The sequence below is a fragment of the Pseudophryne corroboree genome, chromosome 8 (assembly GCF_028390025.1).
Source record: "Pseudophryne corroboree isolate aPseCor3 chromosome 8, aPseCor3.hap2, whole genome shotgun sequence".
Classification (NCBI taxonomy): Eukaryota; Metazoa; Chordata; class Amphibia; order Anura; family Myobatrachidae; genus Pseudophryne; species Pseudophryne corroboree.
In genome coordinates this window covers 486,841,297-486,858,712 of record NC_086451.1, presented here as the reverse complement: position 1 = coordinate 486,858,712, position 17,416 = coordinate 486,841,297, and the positions used below count along the sequence as shown (strand labels likewise).

General features: G+C 47.5%; 1 protein-coding gene across 2 annotated transcripts in view; it reads left to right on the top strand.

Annotated features, from left to right (window-relative positions):
- FKRP (fukutin related protein) overlaps positions 1 to 8,691 on the top strand; it is a 37,953-nt gene extending 29,262 nt beyond the window's left edge. For both annotated transcript variants that reach the window (XM_063938423.1, XM_063938422.1), the window contains exon 2: positions 6,336 to 8,691. In XM_063938423.1, coding sequence (XP_063794493.1) covers positions 6,374 to 7,828 — 1,455 coding nt within the window. In that variant the 5' untranslated portion in view covers positions 6,336 to 6,373 and the 3' untranslated portion in view covers positions 7,829 to 8,691. The remainder of the gene's footprint in view (positions 1 to 6,335) is intronic.
- The last annotated feature ends 8,725 nt before the right edge of the window (positions 8,692 to 17,416 follow it).

Here is a 17,416-nt window from a genome sequence, read left to right as displayed (position 1 = left end):
GTAATGGCCGAAATGATGATTCTTCTTCGAAGAAAAGGCGTCTTAATTATCCCTTACTTGGACGATCTCCTGATAAGGGCAAGGTCCAGAGAACAGTTGGAGGTCGGAGTAGCACTATCTCAAGTAGTACTACGACAGCACGGATGGATTCTAAATATTCCAAAGTCACAGCTGATTCCGACGACACGTCTGCTGTTCCTAGGGATGATTCTGGACACAGTACAGAAAAAGGTGTTTCTCCCGGAGGAGAAAGCCAAGGAGTTATCCGACCTAGTCAGGAACCTCCTAAGACCAGGCCAAGTGTCAGTATCAATGCACAAGGGTCCTGGGAAAGATGGTGGCTTCTTACGAAGCGATTCCATTCGCCAGATTCCACGCAAGAACTTTTCAGTGGGATCTGCTGGACAAATGGTCCGGATCGCATCTTCAAATGCATCAGCGGATAACCCTGTCTCCAAGGACAAGGGTGTCTCTCCTGTGGTGGTTACAGAGTGCTCATCTCCTAGAGGGCCGCAGATTCGGCATTCAGGATTGGGTCCGGGTGACCACGGATGCCAGCCTGAGAGGCTGGGGAGCAGTCACACAGGGAAGAAATTTCCAGGGCTTGTGGTCAAGCATGGAAACGTCACTTCACATAAATATCCTGGAACTAAGGGCCATTTACAATGCCCTAAGTCAGGCAAGACCTCTGCTTCAGGGTCAGCCGGTGTTGATCCAGTCGGACAACATCACGGCAGTCGCCCACGTAAACAGACAGGGCGGCACAAGAAGCAGGAGGGCAATGATGGAAGTGGCAAGGATTCTTCGCTGGGCGGAGAATCATGTGATAGCACTGTCAGCAGTGTTCATTCCGGGAGTGGACAACTGGGAAGCAGACTTCCTCAGCAGACACGATCTTCACCCGGGGGAGTGGGGACTTCACCCAGAAGTCTTCCACATGATTGTGAACCGTTGGGAAAAACCAAAGGTGGACATGATGGCGTCCCGCCTCAACAAAAAACTGGACAGATATTGCGCCAGGTCAAGGGACCCTCAGGCAATAGCTGTGGACGCTCTGGTAACACCGTGGGTGTACCAGTCAGTCTATGTGTTCCCTCCTCTTCCTCTCATACCAAAAGTACTGAGAATCATAAGAAGGAGAGGAGTAAAGACTATACTCGTGGCTCCGGATTGGCCAAGAAGGACTTGGTACCCGGAAATTCAAGAGATGCTCACGGAAGACCCGTGGCCTCTACCTCTAAGAAAGGACCTGCTCCAGCAGGGACCATGTCTGTTCCAAGACTTACCGCGGCTGCGTTTGACGGCATGGCGGTTGAACGCCGGATCCTGAAGGAAAAAGGCATTCCGGATGAAGTCATCCCTACCCTGATCAAAGCCAGGAAGGATGTAACCATACAACATTATCACCGTATTTGGCGTAAATATGTTGCGTGGTGCGAGGCCAGGAAGGCCCCTACAGAGGAATTTCAACTGGGTCGTTTCCTGCATTTCCTGCAAACAGGACTGTCTATGGGCCTCAAATTAGGGTCCATTAAGTTTAAATTTCGGCCCTGTCAATATTCTTCCAAAAAGAACTGGCTTCTGTTCCTGAAATTCAGACGTTTGTCAAGGGAGTACTGCATATACAGCCTCCTTTTGTGCCTCCAGTGGCACCTTGGGATCTCAATGTAGTTTTGGGATTCCTAAAATCACATTGGTTTGAACCACTCACCACTGTGGACTTAAAATATCTCACATGGAAAGTGGTAATGCTGTTAGCCCTGGCTTCAGCCAGGCGTGTCTCAGAATTGGCGGCTTTATCCTATAAAAGCCCTTTTCTAATTTTTCATACGGACAGGGCAGAATTGAGGACTCGTCCTCAATTTCTTCCTAAGGTGGTTTCAGCATTTCACTTAAACCAGCCTATTGTGGTGCCTGCGGCTACTAGGGACTTGGAGGATTCCAAGTTGCTGGACGTAGTCAGGGCCCTGAAAATATATGTTTCCAGGACGGCTGGAGTCAGAAAATCTGACTCGCTGTTTATCCTGTATGCACCCAACAAGCTGGGTGCTCCTGCTTCTAAGCAGACGATTGCTCGTTGGATTTGTAGTACAATTCAGCTTGCACATTCTGTGGCAGGCCTGCCACAGCCAAAATCTGTAAAAGCCCATTCCACACGGAAAGTGGGCTCATCTTGGGCGGCTGCCCGAGGGGTCTCGGCTTTACAACTTTGCCGAGCAGCTACTTGGTCAGGGGCAAACACGTTTGCTAAATTCTACAAATTTGATACCCTGGCTGAGGAGGACCTGGAGTTCTCTCATTCGGTGCTGCAGAGTCATCCGCACTCTCCCGCCCGTTTGGGAGCTTTGGTATAATCCCCATGGTCCTTTCGGAGTCCCCAGCATCCACTAGGACGTTAGAGAAAATAAGAATTTACTTACCGATAATTCTATTTCTCATAGTCCGTAGTGGATGCTGGGCGCCCATCCCAAGTGCGGATTGTCTGCATTACTTGTACATAGTTATTGTTACAAAAATCGGGTTATTGTTGTTGTGAGCCATCTTTTCAGAGGCTCCTTCTGTTATCATGCTGTTAACTGGGTTCAGATCACAAGTTGTACGGTGTGATTGGTGTGGCTGGTATGAGTCTTACCCGGGATTCAAAATCCTTCCTTATTGTGTACGCTCGTCCGGGCACAGTATCCTAACTGAGGCTTGGAGGAGGGTCATAGGGGGAGGAGCCAGTGCACACCAGCTAGTCCTAAAGCTTTTACTTTGTGCCCAGTCTCCTGCGGAGCCGCTATTCCCCATGGTCCTTTCGGAGTCCCCAGCATCCACTACGGACTATGAGAAATAGAATTATCGGTAAGTAAATTCTTTTTTTACTGACCGCCACATTCTCCAGTCTATATTTACTGACCGCCACATTCTCCAGTCTATATTTACTGACCGCCACATTCTCCAGTCTATATTTACTGACCGCCACATTCTCAAGACTATATTTACTGACCGCCACATTCCCCAGACTATATTTACTGACCGCCACATTCTCTAGTCTATATTTACTGACCGCCACATTCCCCAGTCTATATTTACTGACTGCCACATTCCCCAGTCTATATTTACTGACCGCCACATTCCCCAGTCTATATTTACTGACCGCCACATTCCCCAGTCTATATTTACTGACCGCCACATTCCCCAGTCTATATTTACTGGCCGCCACATTCCCCAGTCTATATTTACTGACCGCCACATTCCCCAGTCTATATTTACTGACTGCCACATTCCACAGTCTATATTTACTGACTGCCACATTCCCCAGTCTATATTTACTGACCGCCACATTCCACAGTCTATATTTACTGACTGCCACATTCCACAGTCTATATTTACTGACCGCCACATTCTCCGATCTGTATTTACTGACTGCCACCCTCTCTGGTCCAGATTTACTGACATCACATTCGCTGGGATATATTTGCTGACCACCACGCTCTATGGTGTATATTGTCTGACCTCTAGAACCTTCTTATGCTACGGAGGAATATTTACATACAGCAGGTCAGTGAGTTGACCTCCTCACGTGATGTGAATGCATCTGTACCATACGACTACAATAGCGAGAATAGCGAGTAAATTGTGACCGTATTATAATGCGGATGGCGTAACAGAATTAACGCCTTGCAGCACTGAGGTCTTGGGTCCGATTTCCACCACGTTTTATATATACTCCCCGTGTGGGCTTCCTCCGGGTACTCCAGTTTCCTCTCACAATCCATAAATCTACTGCCACCCAACAAAAGTTAACCCTAGTATGTTCGGGTACATGGGCGGACTAGATGGGCCAAGTGGTTCTTATCTGCCGCCAAATTCTATGGGATTATGTTTACATACGTCGTACATCTAGGCGTCCCTTTCCTAAAGCGCAAGTTCTCCCTCCAGTTCTGCCGCAGTGTGCCATTCTGGGTCCGTGACAGATCATCTCCAATAGTAACTGAGCGCTGTACGGAGTGATGGCAGTTCTAGCAGTGATCATATCCTGGCGCTGAGGGGAGGAGAGCTGGCGCTGAGGGGAGGAGAGCTGGCGCTGAGGGGAGGAGGGCTGGCGCTGAGGGGGGGAGAGCTGGCGCTGAGGGGGGGAGAGCTGGCGCTGAGGGGGGGAGAGCTGGCGCTAAGGGGAGGTGAGCTGGCGCTGAGGGGAGGAGAGCTGGCGGCTGGCGCTGAGGGGGGGAGAGCTGGCGCTGAGGGGAGGAGAGCTGGCGCTGAGGGGAGGAGAGCTGGCGCTGAGGGGGGGAGAGCTGGCGCTAAGGGGAGGTGAGCTGGCGCTGAGGGGAGGAGAGCTGGCGCTGAGAGCTGGCGCTGAGGGGAGGAGAGCTGGCGCTGAGGGGAGGAGAGCTGGCGCTGAGGGGAGGTGAGGGGAGGAGAGCTGGCGCTGAGGGGGGGAGAGCTGGCGCTGAGGGGAGGAGAGCTGGCGCTGAGGGGAGGAGAGCTGGCGCTGAGGGGAGGTGAGGGGAGGAGAGCTGGCGCTGAGGGGGGGAGAGCTGGCGCTGAGGGGAGGAGAGCTGGCGCTGAGGGGAGGAGCAAAAAAACGTAAAGTATACAGCGCTTGAAAAAACTGGATATGGAAAAAACAATTAAGTTTTATTAGGTAAATTATGTTGCAACAATTGATTAAAAATTAATTCATAGATGTACATCAATTATAAGATTAAAATAATATTATAATATTGTATAAAATTATTGGGCAAGCACAGCACAGCAAAATGGTTTGGTATATTACCATATGAGAAGTTGAGAGATCAATTGGTGCATATACTCCTTGGAACTTGTGCCACAGTCCTAGGGGCAATTTACAATGCTGGCAGATGTAAGTCCACATACCTTGAGAAAGCTGTTGTTACAGTGAAACGCGTTGGTCTGGAGAAGTTGGACATACAGACTCCAATTGCTAACACCTGGAACAAGCCTAGAAGTCCATCCACCTGCCTAAATGGGGAATTGACAGATATCCACTATAACGAAAGGAGACCAAGCTATTAATAGGACTGAGTTGCCGCTCGGAACAAAGCAAAAGGTCTGTTCCTAAAGAAATCTGTGGACTTACATCTGCCAGCATTGTAAATTGCCCCTAGGACTGTGGCACAAGTTCCAAGGAGTATATGCACCAATTGATCTCTCAACTTCTCATATGGTAATATACCAAACCATTTTGCTGTGCTGTGCGTGCCCAATAATTTTATACAATATTATAATATTATTTTAATCTTATAATTGATGTACATCTATGAATTAATTTTTAATCAATTGTTGCAACATAATTTACCTAATAAAACTTAATTGTTTTTTCCATATCCAGTTTTTTCAAGCGCTGTATACTTTATGTTTTTTTGTTACTCTTAGGGGCTAACCACCCCTCTCCTTACAGCTGCTTAACAAGAAGCACCACACCTCCTAAGCGCCGAACCTATTACCTTGGTAATTCTTTCTGTCGCAGCTGAGGGGAGGAGAGCTGGCGCTGAGGGGGTGAGCTGAGGGGAGGAGAGCTGGCGCTGAGGGGGGGAGAGCTGGCGCTGAGGGGAGGTGAGCTGGCGCTGAGGGGAGGAGAGCTGGCGCTGAGGGGAGGAGAGCAGAGCTGGCGCTGAGGGGAGCTGGCGCTGAGGGGAGGAGAGCTGGCGCTGAAGCCGCACTAGATGCCAGTAATGCTGACGCATCAGCTGCTGAGATCTTCTTTCTATGTGCATAATGCTACGTAGGCCTCTGTCCTCTACTCGCCATTGTTGCTGCAGCATTGTCAGGACAAGTCATTTATCATTTCACCACAAGATGGCGCTAATAGCGGTCTTACAATTGAGCAGGAGTGAATCACTTTTACTTAAGGGCCCTACACACTGGCCGATTTTTTGAAAGATATGAACGATATCGTTCATAAATGAACGAGAACTCGTTCATATCTTTCAGTGTGGAGACTCCTGCGATGAACGATGCGCGGCCCCGCGCTCGTTCATCGCTGGTCTCCCGTCGGCTGTGCATGCAGGCCAATATGGACGATCTCGTCCATATTTGCCTGCACTTCAATGCAGCCGCGTGACGGGGGGAGTGAAGAAACTTCACTCCCCCCGTCACTGCCCCCCCCGCCGCCGGGTCGCTCGTCGGCCGTATCCGCCGTCGGGCAGCTCGGCCAGTGAGTAGGGCCCTTCAGAGGAGGGTTAGGATTACAGGAGGGTGCGCACAACCAAGAAATGAAAGTTGAGAGCAGGTAGACAGCCTTTTTCTTGTATAAGTCTGCAGGTGAATACTGTCCTGTCTGGTTTGCAGTGCTGCGAGTTAAATGTGAAATGATTTTGTCTTCTCAGGCTTCCCTGTCCTCTCTGCCGTATGTGATGGATGGAAGATGCGGTGCCCGCTGTGCCATGTGCTGGTTGCCCTAACGCTGCTCTGCAATGTTCTGCTGCTCTATTATACATGGAACCTACATGTCCGCCCAGCAGGACGACAAAGCCCCCCCTCCACGTTGTCCCCAGGCATCACCGTCATTGTACGTGAGTTCTACAGCTTTGAGCACGGCCTGGCTGCATTAAACCACTCCTTCCTCCGCTCCCGCCCCTCTGTCCGTCTTCTGGTTGCATCTGAAGCTCTTCCGTACCCTCCAGTACAAGGAATAAACATTCTGAGGCTTCATCCCTCCCCGGAGAAACCTGGCTCCGTCGTCCGCCTAGAGTCCCACGTTCAGACTCGTCTTGTGGCCCTGGTTCCTGATGGCACGGCTCTAGATCCCCCAGATCTGTTGGATGGCATGGTTCATATACTACGTGATTCCCCACCTGGCGTGAGAATTGTAGCAGCTGGGGCCGGCACTGTGCTCAGATGTTTCCACCTCAAGGTGTCCCTTCGTCAGTGGACAGCAGAGTATAGCCCGGCAGGAACTGGTGACATTTGTGGGGCGGTCTTGGGAAGCGCCGTCCTTCTGATGCGATCCCGCGACTTGTTTGAATTGCCATTTCCACTCTCGCGTCCAGTGCAGGCAGCCATTTTTATTCAGGCTGCGCTGCGTAGTTGGGGAGTAAAGGTGCTTGAAGGTGCCACATTTCCTCGTACTCCTCTGCCAGCCACAGACCATGGGCGCTGGAAAGCAGAGCAGGCCGTCCGTGTCGAAGAGGCCGCTACCATGCGAGTTCTAGGTGTCAGACTGGTCCGTGGTCTTGATGGTGGGGATCGGTGGTACGGCTGCTCTAAGGAGACCCCACGCTGCTTTGGGACGGTGGTTGGGGAGACCCCAGACTACCTCTATGAGGGACGTTGGACACCACCGTGCTGCCTGCGTGCCTTGAGATCCACAGCTCTTCATGTCATCAAGGTTCTGGAGGCCAGCAATGTACGTTACTGGCTGGAAGGTGGGAGCTTACTTGGGGCGGCTCGTCATGGGGACATCATCCCATGGGACTATGATGTAGATCTTGGCATTTACCTGGAAGATATCACACTGTGTCCGGAGCTGAGAGGGGCACAGGACGGTTCTCTTGTAGATGCAGAGGGCTTTGTATGGGAGCGAGCAGTGGAAGGAGATTTCTTCAGGGTACAATACAGCCAAATCAACCATCTGCATGTGGATTTGTGGCCCTTCTACCCACGCGATGGACTGATGACCAGAGACTCGTGGACAGGCCATCCGCAGGACATTGAGTTTCCGGAGAGCTTCTTACAGCCCCTTCAGGTTCTCCCCTTTGCAGGTGCCTCTGTTCAGGCCCCAAACCGACATGTAGAGCTGCTAAAAATGAAGTTTGGAGAGAGGGTGATAGAGGAACCCCAGTACCCCAACCCTGCCTTACTGAGGATAAAAGAGAGGTGAGGCTGGAAGGTGCACTGAAGGGATATCTGCAATGCGGGTGTCTCTATATTCAGGAGACACATAAGAGAGGGATAATACAGGGAGATGTGCACCTGCTTTACAGAGAGAGAGGAGAGTGAGGGAACCAGACGTCAGAGCCAGCAGTACCCAACAGTGTACTGTACAGTCTGACCACTGGATGGCAGCACTGTACAATAGGTCACCAGGGACAGCACTGACCTTAACATAGCTGAGAGGGAAAGAGAAGCAGGTTCTTGCTGGTCTGCACACCCATGTACGGAGGGCGGCGCATGGGGTCTTGTATAAGGAGATCTGATAGGACATTAATACTCTGGGTCACCTCTATGGGGGTTATGTAAAGTTGTCACATGAAGGGAGCGGAATGTAGAACATACAACACAATGGCTGCAGTCCGATGTTACAGTATAACAATATACACTGAGTAACCGCGCTGCGTATACTGTAACCCATGACGTCAGTCCGCCAGTCTCTCACTCCTGTGCAGCGGGGGAGGAACTTCATGACAACAGAACGACTGACAGTGGATCATATACAGGGACAGTGATGTCACAGCGGCTCAAATGACTGATTTTATCAGGACTCTGTCCCAGAGGTGTATGAGGAGTGTCCTGTCCCTGTAATAGAACAGAGCCGCAGTGGCCGGCCGCGTAGGACTGAACCTTTGTGGTTGATGTGTCAAAGTAAATATTGTTGTAATGTTTTCCTTTTTTAAAGAGCTCAGTTTCTGCTAATTACCATCCAAACGAGGAGCAGTGACGCGGGCCCCTGATGTCTGATTATAAGTCCTGGGGTGTCTTCCTGACGAAGGTTTGTTATTAAAACCGAAACGTTGCACATCAAAATCGGGAGACTGGACCCGTTTATTTGAATTAAGTCCTGGAGTGCCGCTTCATTGTGTGTGTGTGTGTGTGTGTGTGTGTGTGTATGTGTGTATATATATATATATATATATATATAGGTAGTGAATGAACGGCGGCACTCAAGCAGACTTAGTCGTTATGAAGATAAAATTTCCTTTAATCGCCTACATGTTTCGGGGAAAATCACCCCGTCCTCAGGGCTCAAACAACAATAAAAACATCTACATATGACATTTATATACACCACAGACAAAACAACATTAGTACAAAGATTGTACTCACCTGTCCTCACGGCGCCGCCGCCCGCCCGCACATGCTGCACGCTTCCGTGTCGCAGAGTGATGACGTCACGGTGCGCCGCGGGACAGGGAGATCGTCATAGTAACCAACACTAAACAATTGCAGGCATCCGAAGGGCCTGTACAAAGAACATAATACATTTAAAAAGACAACACAATTAAAATACACATAAAGCATCGCTAATGAGGAGGACAGCAATACCTAGTCAAAATAGTATAGCTATCTCAATGGTAATATATTAAATACCTCTGTTAATAATCCAACAGAGTATTAACCATTAATATTTAGCAATAAACAATTTAACCAATAGCAGAATCCCACAACAGAGTTAGATGTATATTATGTGGCCCTAAAGAAAACAAAGGAGGCCCAAATTCTCATTGAGGCCACCAGGGGATAATGTTCCCAACCTAAAAATCCAACGGGACTCCTTCTGTAGGAGTAATCTATCCCTATTGCCACCCCTCAAAGAAGTAGGGGTATGGTCAATAAGGATAGCCCGAATGCTAGCCACCCCATGTTTGGCTGTCAGACAATGACGTGCAAAGGGCTGGTCACTTGTGCCCTTCTCAAACGCTTTTTTGATGGCACTCCTATGTAGTGCCATCCTTTCCCTAAACTGTCGTATAGTTTTGCCTATATAGGCTAGACCACAGGGACATGTAAGCAAATAAATTACATGGGTTGTAGTGCACGTTAGACGATGTCTAATAGGGATCTTCTGACCCGTTTGGGGATGATTAAAAGTAGTGCCGGTTTGTAAAGTGTTACATGTGGCACATCCCAGGCATTTGTAGCACCCCATCTTAGGTCTAAGGAAATGGGACTGATTACTTTTGGCCAAATTTGTGACATCAAGGCGAACAATGTGATCTCCTATGTTGCTACCCCTAGTGTGACTGGGAAGTAGTCTAGTATTAGATAGACTACTTAAAGCAGAATCGGTTTGTATGATGGGCCACAATTGTTTGGCCTTGCTCACTATTCGTTTAGTGCTCGTAGTGAATCTGCTTACCCATGGTAGTCTATCGCCCCCCAAGTTCTGATCAGGTCTGGGGTTCAATAATTGTTGCCTAGGAATACGGAGGACCGCCTCCTTAGATTTCTCAAGTTCCCTGATGGGGTACCCCCTTTGTGCAAATCTCAGTAACATTGCATTAAGGGCCACAATGGTCTCCTGAGGGTCCGATGTAATACGCCGCACCCGCAAAAATTGTGAGTACGGCAACCCTTTCTTAAGGGCCAATGGATGAAAACTTTGATGATTCAAAAATGTATTCCTGTCGGTATCTTTAACAAAAATGGAAGTACTAAGCTGACCAGAGCTAAGAGTAATGGAAACATCTAAGTAATTAACATGCTTCTCATCAATCACATATGTAAATTTTACTACATGCTCTGAGGCATTATGTTGTTCCCACAAACTGGTAAGCTCCTCCCTAGAACCACCCCAACAGACCAGAAGATCGTCAATATAACGCCTGTAATAGACGACTTTGGACTTAACTGAAGGGTTAAGGTAAAACATGATATTTTCAAGTTGGTACATGAAGGCATTAGCGTACGATGGAGCCACAGCGGACCCCATCGCACAACCAGAAGACTGTAAGAAAAACTCCCCATTAAAGACAAAATAATTTCTTGTAAGGACCAGATTCAATAAACGTAAAAAGAAAGACACATCTGGACCCTGGTATAAAACATTGCCCTCAATAAGCACTCTGACAGCCTCCACACCTGCATCATGTGGGATGCAGGTGTAGAGGCTGGTCACATCAGCACTACATAAAAGGGTATCAGTGGGTATCGACTCCACTTGCTGTAATTGCAGCAAAAGAGACGATGTGTCCTTTAAGTAAGAAGGCAAAGCTTGAACACAGGGGTTAAGGAAGGCATCCAGGTAGACCGCTATGGGCTGATATAACGAGCCCCTTGCTGACACAATAGGTCGACCTGGGGGATTCTCTAAGGTCTTGTGTACCTTAGGCAAGGTGTAAAAAAGCGGTACTACCGGGAAGTCTACCGCAAGGGCAGTACGAACATCTTGTGATATTATACCCAAATCACTGGATTCCTTTAAATAGATGTCCAGCTCTTTCTTAAAGTCCTTAGTAGGATCTTTCATGAGACGGGAATAAACAGATAAGTCCCTTAATTGGCGCTCACACTCAGCAATATAAGCCCCAATGTCTTGAACAACTATTGACCCACCTTTATCCGCCTTACGAATTATGATGTCGTTTCTGGTAGATAAATTCTTTAATGTAGTGCGTTCTGCAAGAGTAAGATTTAGGTATACTGGCTCATTCATAGCCTGTACACCTTCTTGCTCCACCATGCGGATAAATGTCCTAATTGACGAATTCTGACTGGGGGGGTCAAATTGAGACTTGGGGACTATTTTTGAAAGCTGTCTCGGTATTGCTGAAGAGGCCACCTCCCATGGTGTCTGACATGGGACTTTATTATTGAAATATTCCTTACGTTTCAACGTCCTATTGAGACGATAGACCTCCGTCTTCCATTCCAGTGGGTCTGGGATCGTTGTGGGGACAAAGGAAAGTCCTTTAGCCAAAAGGCCATACTCTTGGTCGGAAAGAGGGGTTGATGAAAGATTGAAGACAAGCTCTTTTAGTGACGAGGCGGTCTTAGCTCGTACGATCCTTTGATTTTGCTTGGACCTCCTCGTCCTCTGCCGCGGCCGCTTGTAGGATTGCGATTGGGGCGTCCTTGGACCCCCTTCTGAGTCTGTCCTAAAGGGACCGCTCTCTCAGTAGAGGTTGAAGGTGCTGAGGTCATATCCGAGTCACTCGCCGAGGATGACATGCCAGGTTGTTCCCTGCGTCGCCAATTCTGCTGTCGACGTCTAGAGAAGGTTTGTTGCTGATTAGACCTGGAGCTGCCCAGCCAGGGATAAACTTGCCTTTGTGAATAGTCTCTTTGGACTTTTGCAAGCTTATCTTTTTTAAACCGTATAAGGTCTTGACGGTATTTATCCATCTGGGTGTTCAATTTATTCATCCAGTCGGTCTGTGTATCCGCACAGATAGTGGTTTTATGTTGTAACTCAAAAGACTGGATCTGCTCTTTAACCAGGTTTAGCTCCCGGGTAGATTCCTCCACCACTAATAGAATAAGGTCCATCGAGCACTTATTTAAAATTGCCACCCACCGGCGACAAAAAAGTGCATTGTAGCGGCCTATCGTCGGTGAATTGGATATTCTGAAGCCACGAGGGATTAAATTACTCCGATAATAGTCGGATAATGTAATACCATGGTACATGAAATCACATTCCCTTTGCTTCAGTTTACTCCATTGTCGGTACAACTCCTCATTAGTGTTAGGCACAGTCTCATCAACCAATCTCCTTGCAACCAGGATGGCATTAGCTTCTGCATCAGAGAAACTTAAACGTTCACGTGCGTCCTGATGTACCAGGTCAAGGGTAGCATCCATATCAGGATTAATCTCCATCTTGCCACACAGACCTCAATAATGTTGGAGACTATTAACATAAAACAGGGATTGCATATACCACGCTCCACCAGCGATGAATGGATTTTAAAAGGCTGCCAGTGAGTACAGCCAAAGCAAATGTCGATGTCCTGGGAAGATTTTATAAAGTGCTGGGTGCCATGCAAGGAGAGACCACACAGTGGAAGTCAAACCATAAATATACAGAAGTCATACCGGCACTCCCAGAGACGACAACGAGTTCCTTTGCTGCGGTGCCCTCCAAGTCAGCAATGTGACTAGCATAGGTAGTGAATGAACGGCGGCACTCAAGCAGACTTAGTCGTTATGAAGATAAAATTTCCTTTAATCGCCTACATGTTTCGGGGAAAATCACCCCGTCCTCAGGGCTCAAACAACAATAAAAACATCTACATATGACATTTATATACACCACAGACAAAACAACATTAGTACAAAGATTGTACTCACCTGTCCTCACGGCGCCGCCGCCCGCCCGCACATGCTGCACGCTTCCGTGTCGCAGAGTGATGACGTCACGGTGCGCCGCGGGACAGGGAGATCGTCATAGTAACCAACACTAAACAATTGCAGACTAGGTATTGCTGTCCTCCTCATTAGCGATGCTTTATGTGTATTTTAATTGTGTTGTCTTTTTAAATGTATTATGTTCTTTGTACAGGCCCTTCGGATGCCTGCAATTGTTTAGTGTTGGTTACTATGACGATCTCCCTGTCCCGCGGCGCACCGTGACGTCATCACTCTGCGACACGGAAGCGTGCAGCATGTGCGGGCGGGCGGCGGCGCCGTGAGGACAGGTGAGTACAATCTTTGTACTAATGTTGTTTTGTCTGTGGTGTATATAAATGTCATATGTAGATGTTTTTATTGTTGTTTGAGCCCTGAGGACGGGGTGATTTTCCCCGAAACATGTAGGCGATTAAAGGAAATTTTATCTTCATAACGACTAAGTCTGCTTGAGTGCCGCCGTTCATTCACTACCTATGCTAGTCACATTGCTGACTTGGAGGGCACCGCAGCAAAGGAACTCGTTGTCGTCTCTGGGAGTGCCGGTATGACTTCTGTATATTTATGGTTTGACTTCCACTGTGTGGTCTCTCCTTGCATGGCACCCAGCACTTTATAAAATCTTCCCAGGACATCGACATTTGCTTTGGCTGTACTCACTGGCAGCCTTTTAAAATCCATTCATCGCTGGTGGAGCGTGGTATATGCAATCCCTGTTTTATGTTAATAGTCTCCAACATTATTGAGGTCTGTGTGGCAAGATGGAGATTAATCCTGATATGGATGCTACCCTTGACCTGGTACATCAGGACGCACGTGAACGTTTAAGTTTCTCTGATGCAGAAGCTAATGCCATCCTGGTTGCAAGGAGATTGGTTGATGAGACTGTGCCTAACACTAATGAGGAGTTGTACCGACAATGGAGTAAACTGAAGCAAAGGGAATGTGATTTCATGTACCATGGTATTACATTATCCGACTATTATCGGAGTAATTTAATCCCTCGTGGCTTCAGAATATCCAATTCACCGACGATAGGCCGCTACAATGCACTTTTTTGTCGCCGGTGGGTGGCAATTTTAAATAAGTGCTCGATGGACCTTATTCTATTAGTGGTGGAGGAATCTACCCGGGAGCTAAACCTGGTTAAAGAGCAGATCCAGTCTTTTGAGTTACAACATAAAACCACTATCTGTGCGGATACACAGACCGACTGGATGAATAAATTGAACACCCAGATGGATAAATACCGTCAAGACCTTATACGGTTTAAAAAAGATAAGCTTGCAAAAGTCCAAAGAGACTATTCACAAAGGCAAGTTTATCCCTGGCTGGGCAGCTCCAGGTCTAATCAGCAACAAACCTTCTCTAGACGTCGACAGCAGAATTGGCGACGCAGGGAACAACCTGGCATGTCATCCTCGGCGAGTGACTCGGATATGACCTCAGCACCTTCAACCTCTACTGAGAGAGCGGTCCCTTTAGGACAGACTCAGAAGGGGGTCCAAGGACGCCCCAATCGCAATCCTACAAGCGGCCGCGGCAGAGGACGAGGAGGTCCAAGCAAAATCAAAGGATCGTACGAGCTAAGACCGCCTCGTCACTAAAAGAGCTTGTCTTCAATCTTTCATCAACCCCTCTTTCCGACCAAGAGTATGGCCTTTTGGCTAAAGGACTTTCCTTTGTCCCCACAACGATCCCAGACCCACTGGAATGGAAGACGGAGGTCTATCGTCTCAATAGGACGTTGAAACGTAAGGAATATTTCAATAATAAAGTCCCATGTCAGACACCATGGGAGGTGGCCTCTTCAGCAATACCGAGACAGCTTTCAAAAATAGTCCCCAAGTCTCAATTTGACCCCCCCAGTCAGAATTCGTCAATTAGGACATTTATCCGCATGGTGGAGCAAGAAGGTGTACAGGCTATGAATGAGCCAGTATACCTAAATCTTACTCTTGCAGAACGCACTACATTAAAGAATTTATCTACCAGAAACGACATCATAATTCGTAAGGCGGATAAAGGTGGGTCAATAGTTGTTCAAGACATTGGGGCTTATATTGCTGAGTGTGAGCGCCAATTAAGGGACTTATCTGTTTATTCCCGTCTCATGAAAGATCCTACTAAGGACTTTAAGAAAGAGCTGGACATCTATTTAAAGGAATCCAGTGATTTGGGTATAATATCACAAGATGTTCGTACTGCCCTTACGGTAGACTTCCCGGTAGTACCGCTTTTTTACACCTTGCCTAAGGTACACAAGACCTTAGAGAATCCCCCAGGTCGACCTATTGTGTCAGCAAGGGGCTCGTTATATCAGCCCATAGCGGTCTACCTGGATGCCTTCCTTAACCCCTGTGTTCAAGCTTTGCCTTCTTACTTAAAGGACACATCGTCTCTTTTGCTGCAATTACAGCAAGTGGAGTCGATACCCACTGATACCCTTTTATGTAGTGCTGATGTGACCAGCCTCTACACCTGCATCCCACATGATGCAGGTGTGGAGGCTGTCAGAGTGCTTATTGAGGGCAATGTTTTATACCAGGGTCCAGATGTGTCTTTCTTTTTACGTTTATTGAATCTGGTCCTTACAAGAAATTATTTTGTCTTTAATGGGGAGTTTTTCTTACAGTCTTCTGGTTGTGCGATGGGGTCCGCTGTGGCTCCATCGTACGCTAATGCCTTCATGTACCAACTTGAAAATATCATGTTTTACCTTAACCCTTCAGTTAAGTCCAAAGTCGTCTATTACAGGCGTTATATTGACGATCTTCTGGTCTGTTGGGGTGGTTCTAGGGAGGAGCTTACCAGTTTGTGGGAACAACATAATGCCTCAGAGCATGTAGTAAAATTTACATATGTGATTGATGAGAAGCATGTTAATTACTTAGATGTTTCCATTACTCTTAGCTCTGGTCAGCTTAGTACTTCCATTTTTGTTAAAGATACCGACAGGAATACATTTTTGAATCATCAAAGTTTTCATCCATTGGCCCTTAAGAAAGGGTTGCCGTACTCACAATTTTTGCGGGTGCGGCGTATTACATCGGACCCTCAGGAGACCATTGTGGCCCTTAATGCAATGTTACTGAGATTTGCACAAAGGGGGTACCCCATCAGGGAACTTGAGAAATCTAAGGAGGCGGTCCTCCGTATTCCTAGGCAACAATTATTGAACCCCAGACCTGATCAGAACTTGGGGGGCGATAGACTACCATGGGTAAGCAGATTCACTACGAGCACTAAACGAATAGTGAGCAAGGCCAAACAATTGTGGCCCATCATACAAACCGATTCTGCTTTAAGTAGTCTATCTAATACTAGACTACTTCCCAGTCACACTAGGGGTAGCAACATAGGAGATCACATTGTTCGCCTTGATGTCACAAATTTGGCCAAAAGTAATCAGTCCCATTTCCTTAGACCTAAGATGGGGTGCTACAAATGCCTGGGATGTGCCACATGTAACACTTTACAAACCGGCACTACTTTTAATCATCCCCAAACGGGTCAGAAGATCCCTATTAGACATCGTCTAACGTGCACTACAACCCATGTAATTTATTTGCTTACATGTCCCTGTGGTCTAGCCTATATAGGCAAAACTATACGACAGTTTAGGGAAAGGATGGCACTACATAGGAGTGCCATCAAAAAAGCGTTTGAGAAGGGCACAAGTGACCAGCCCTTTGCACGTCATTGTCTGACAGCCAAACATGGGGTGGCTAGCATTCGGGCTATCCTTATTGACCATACCCCTACTTCTTTGAGGGGTGGCAATAGGGATAGATTACTCCTACAGAAGGAGTCCCGTTGGATTTTTAGGTTGGGAACATTATCCCCTGGTGGCCTCAATGAGAATTTGGGCCTCCTTTGTTTTCTTTAGGGCCACATAATATACATCTAACTCTGTTGTGGGATTCTGCTATTGGTTAAATTGTTTATTGCTAAATATTAATGGTTAATACTCTGTTGGATTATTAACAGAGGTATTTAATATATTACCATTGAGATAGCTATACTATTTTGACTAGGTATTGCTGTCCTCCTCATTAGCGATGCTTTATGTGTATTTTAATTGTGTTGTCTTTTTAAATGTATTATGTTCTTTGTACAGGCCCTTCGGATGCCTGCAATTGTTTAGTGTTGGTTACTATGACGATCTCCCTGTCCCGCGGCGCACCGTGACGTCATCACTCTGCGACACGGAAGCGTGCAGCATGTGCGGGCGGGCGGCGGCGCCGTGAGGACAGGTGAGTACAATCTTTGTACTAATGTTGTTTTGTCTGTGGTGTATATAAATGTCATATGTAGATGTTTTTATTGTTGTTTGAGCCCTGAGGACGGGGTGATTTTCCCCGAAACATGTAGGCGATTAAAGGAAATTTTATCTTCATAA